At 46.7% G+C, this 4,356-nt stretch overlaps 1 protein-coding gene across 1 annotated transcript; it reads right to left on the reverse strand.

The window, feature by feature from the left end:
- Positions 1 to 1,153: 1,153 nt before the first annotated feature.
- On the reverse strand, positions 1,154 to 2,248 carry LOC149190243 (uncharacterized). The gene has a single exon (XM_089410458.1). The coding sequence runs from the start codon at positions 2,246 to 2,248 to the stop codon at positions 1,154 to 1,156; it is 1,095 nt and encodes a 364-aa protein (XP_089266584.1).
- Positions 2,249 to 4,356: the final 2,108 nt, after the last annotated feature.

The following is a 4,356-nucleotide window of genomic DNA, read 5'->3' on the forward strand; positions in this document are numbered from 1 at the left end:
GACATCATATGCTTTGTAATCGATTCAATATACCTTTTGGTATCCAGGCCAAGGTCATCTAGTAGACTGGTGTGGCTTCAATAACTGCTTTTATGAGAACCAATCTGCCTGCTCGAGAGAGATATTTGTGGTACCATATCTGTAGTCTTTTTTCCACTTTCGCTATGAGCCAAGTCCAGTCAGCTATCCTATATCCGAGTGGTTTTAATCTAAACCCCAGGTACTTTATACCATCAGTCAAATTCAATGAGGTGAAAGGGAAGCGCTGTGATGCATAGGTAATTTCATGTTGTGAGCATCCAACAGTAGTGATTGTGGACTTGCTATCATTTATCCTCATACCTGTAGCTTGTTGGAAAAGTAGGATTAAGTTCTGAAGAGTAGTGGAGTCCCCAATGCTGCCATTTAAGAATATCAGAATATCATCAACAAATAATAGATGAGTAAGATAAAAATTATCCGCAATTTTAATGCCAGTCAAATGATTTCTATCTCGAGCAGATGTAATAATCCTACTTAATCCTTCCATAATAAGCAAGAATAGCAGAGGTGAAAGCGGACATCCCTGTCTGAGGCCCCTCTCTGATGTGAAAACGAAGTAGCTTCGCCATTGAGTAGCACACTGTAGGACACAACAGTGATGCAGCTCATCATCCATTTAATATAATCATAGGGAAAACCAAGATGAGTCAACAGCAGTCTAATATAGAGCCAATTTGTTCTATCAAACGCCTTGGAAAGGTCCACTTTAAGAATCATTCCTTTCTGCTTTTTGACCTGCAAAGTATGCATGAGTTCTTGTGCCATGGCAATGGCTTCGTGAATCTGTCTGTGATGAAGGAAGGCAAATTGCTTAGGAGATATATGCCGAGAAAGAATAGGCTTCAGCCGGTTAGCAACGATCTTGTATAGGCAGTTACAGAGGGATATAGGGCGGAAATCATCGAAAGAGACAGGATTGTTCGATTTAGGGATAAGAGCAATGAATGTGGATTTGATGGCAAAGGATATTTTGCCCCTCCTTTTGCAATTCTCCACAATCTTGAGAAGTTCATTCCCCAGGATTTCTAGGAAGGCGATATAAAATTCAATGGTCCACCCATCAGGGCCTGGGCTTTTATCCTTTTTGAACCATTTTATAGTAGCCTCCAATTCATCCATAGTCACTTCCTTCAGAAGTTCTTCCGAGTCTTCTTGTAGCACAAACCCGGGGAAATGTTCGGCCACCCTCATGATCTCCATGATCTCTGTAAATATTCCTGAAGTGCTCAGTAGCTAATCTGGCCAGGTTCTTCTGTGATGAAACTGGTTGCCCTCGCTCATCCTGCAGTTCCCAAATAGTATTGATGGATTTGCGTCCATTGGCAAATTTATGATAAAATTTTGTGTTATCATCCCCCTCTGTGAGCCATATCGCCCTGCTCCTTAGTCTCCAACTTTCTTCTCTTTCCTTCAGTATAAGTGAGCGCTTCGCAATGAGAGAGGAGTACTGTTCTTTGCTCTCTAGAGTGGGGAAGGTCCCATCTGATGAGTCCTCGAGAAGAGCGATGACTCTTTCAGCCTCCTTCAGAGTATTATCATCACGGATACATTTATGATGTGCCCAGATTTTAGATATTCTCTTAAGTTCAGATAATTTTCTAACGAATCCATCTGTATGATCTTCATTTTCCCCAATATGGTTGGTTTGCCAATATTTAGTTACCAACTGTATGTATGAGGGGTCCTTTAACCAGGAGGCATTAAATTTAAAGGGGCTTTTGATCTTTTGATTATTGTCGACCATTTCTAAAAAAATTGGTCGGTGGTCCGATATGCCTCCAGTTCCAACCCATTGACGAATGCGGGGGAGTCTATTGAGAAGTGTCTCCTTGATAAGGAATATGTCTAGTCTTCTAGCCAAGCTTTGTTCTCCACTACGGTTGTTTGTCCAGGTATACTGTATTCTGGCAGAAGGGATGTCCACCCACTGGTGATCCTCCAGTAGATTGGAAATAGTGTCGGATAAAGAGTCTACCTGCGCCAAGTGCCCCCATGATTCACAGAATCCCAGTGAGAAGTTTAAATCGCCTCCAAGCATAATGTTATCTGCCTGAAGTGATTCCGATTCCAGTAAGGTTCTCCAATAATTTGCTCTGTCAGCACAAGGGCCATAGACATTGATGATGCGAATCTCCATCTCATTGGAATAAGTAAAAATGTCTAAGCCAATGAAACCTCTGCCTTCCCAAATATTCCTGATCTCCATTGCTTTGTTATAAATCCCAATGGCTAAACCTCCGGATCTCCCGGACGCATCCAGTGCATGAAAGGACCAATTGGGCAGCCATGAATTGAGAGTATGAACAAGAGGTTCAGCCAAACAGAGGGTTTCTTGAAGGAATATAATATCCGGCTGTGATGAGGTGAGCAGTCTCCTGAGTGCTAGTTTTTTGGCCAAACTAGCAAACCCTCGGCAGTTATAGGATATAATCTTCATGAAGGGTGATGTGGGGGGGGGGCGTTCTTTGCTCTAAGGGCCCTGAGAATAGTTTGTTGTCGCCCAAGGGCGACTTCTTCGTCAGCAGTATGTCTAGCTTGAGTAATGCAAGAGGGTCGACCACGAGAGTTCTTGTGAACTACAGGGGCGACTTCAGAGTCCAGACCAAAGGCATCAAATCCTCTATCTTTCGATCGGGATCGAAGGGAATATCGGGGAGATACCGGGGGTGAGGGGATGGGGAGGGATGCGAGGGAGGATGAAATCAGAGATGGCTGGCAAGGGGATGATACAGGAGATGGGAGCGGGAGGGAGCAAATGAGGGAGGGAGAAGGGGAAAAGTCCCGAGAAAGATGGAAAATCACAGAGGTCGAATGTGCAGTTATAGGAGGTGTGCAATTAATGTGATGAGATGTATTTCCAACTGATATGCAAGAAACAGGAGGCAAAGTAGAGGGGGATACATTTAACATACTCGTCGTCGCGATGCCCTCCTAAACAGTCGCTGAGTGTACTGGAGCTGGAGATGAAGGATGGGGGGCTGTAGAGTCTTTTGCATCCTCGGCATTATTAGGAGTTCCTCGAGGATTTCCAGCATCATTTGCTCGCTCCTCTTGATGCTTCTCCGGATTCAGCCTGGGAGAATGGTCCAAAGTATGCTCAGTCTCTCCATCCTGTACATTTTCCTTCCTTTTCCGGAGGAGTGGACAATCCCGGTATAGGTGTCCCACTTTATGACATCTGCGACAGCGATACGGAATACCTTCATAGTCGATGATTTGCTTGCGAGCCGTGTCTCTCCATTGTATAGTAATGTACTCTTGTAGTCCTCCTCTGGTATCCAGATTGATAAGAATCCGGGCATATGCCATCATGCCAGTGTGCTGGTAGGATTTGTCGAAGTCCATGTAGGAGCCAATGGCGTTGCCAATCCTCCTGAAGATATCTTCTGACCAGTATTGAAGTGGTAGGCCTGGGAGTCGAATCCATACAGGCCCGATGCCAATCTGCTCCGTCTCGGGGTCGAATAGGGGGGTCCATCGCTTAAGGAGCACCGGGGCATGTTCAAAGTGCCAGTATGAGGACAAGACCCAGTTGGTATGATCAGCACGAGCGAACCTCAACGCGAACCATCCCCTCACAAATGTTTGCACGAAAGGGATGTCCACCAAATGTTGACCCCAAACTTCCGCTGCCCAGGTCTTCAAGTGTGCTGCCGAGTAGTTCCGACCTCTGATGCGCCCAACCAGTACTCGATCTGCAAAATCCATAGCTTCACCCCACTGAATGTCCTCCTCTAGTCTGAGAAAGATGTCGTCCGCCTTTGATTTGAAACACCTGTACTTCTTTTTAGGGCCTTGAGGGGGAGGAGGGTTGAGAGGCCGGCCCAAGGGAGGGGCAGTGACAATCAGAGGTGTAGGGTTTCGGTACGAGGAGGAAGGGTCTCCGATGCCAGTGACAGGGGGGGGCCAGAGAGCGGGGGAACAGTGGTGAAACTTCCCGACGAAAGACCGAGAGATCCGGCGAAACCGGCCGAGGCCGTGGGCAATGAAGGGGTTGTATACGGTCGGGAAAGGGTACCAGATGCCGCGGGATCTAGACCAGGGTTAGGGTTCAATACACCGGATACAAAACCGAGGGTTGCCGGAGAGTTAGGGGGGGGGGGGGTAGAGAGCGCTGGCCAAGTAGGTGGTACATCCGGGAGGACCACAGGATATGTCCTTGGCTGTTCCCCAAGTGAAAATGGAGAGTAGTTTTCGGAAAGGCCAGAGCTGAACATACCTTCTGATGTGGAGAAGGATGAGCGCCAGATGGATACCCCCTCCAACGGGTCTTTTGAGTAATCAACAGCTTCGAGGTCCTCCATCTTGCCAGCT

The sequence above is a fragment of the Pinus tabuliformis genome, chromosome 3_1 (genome assembly GCF_031772625.1).
Source record: "Pinus tabuliformis cultivar Carrire ecotype Pingquan chromosome 3_1, CPIR1, whole genome shotgun sequence".
Classification (NCBI taxonomy): Eukaryota; Viridiplantae; Streptophyta; class Pinopsida; order Pinales; family Pinaceae; genus Pinus; species Pinus tabuliformis.

What these genes read in the sequence shown, in the direction of transcription:
- LOC149190243 (XM_089410458.1), bottom strand. Translation starts at nt 2,248, where the DNA reads ATGGAGATCAGGAATATTTGGGAAGGCAGAGGTTTCATTGGCTTAGAC.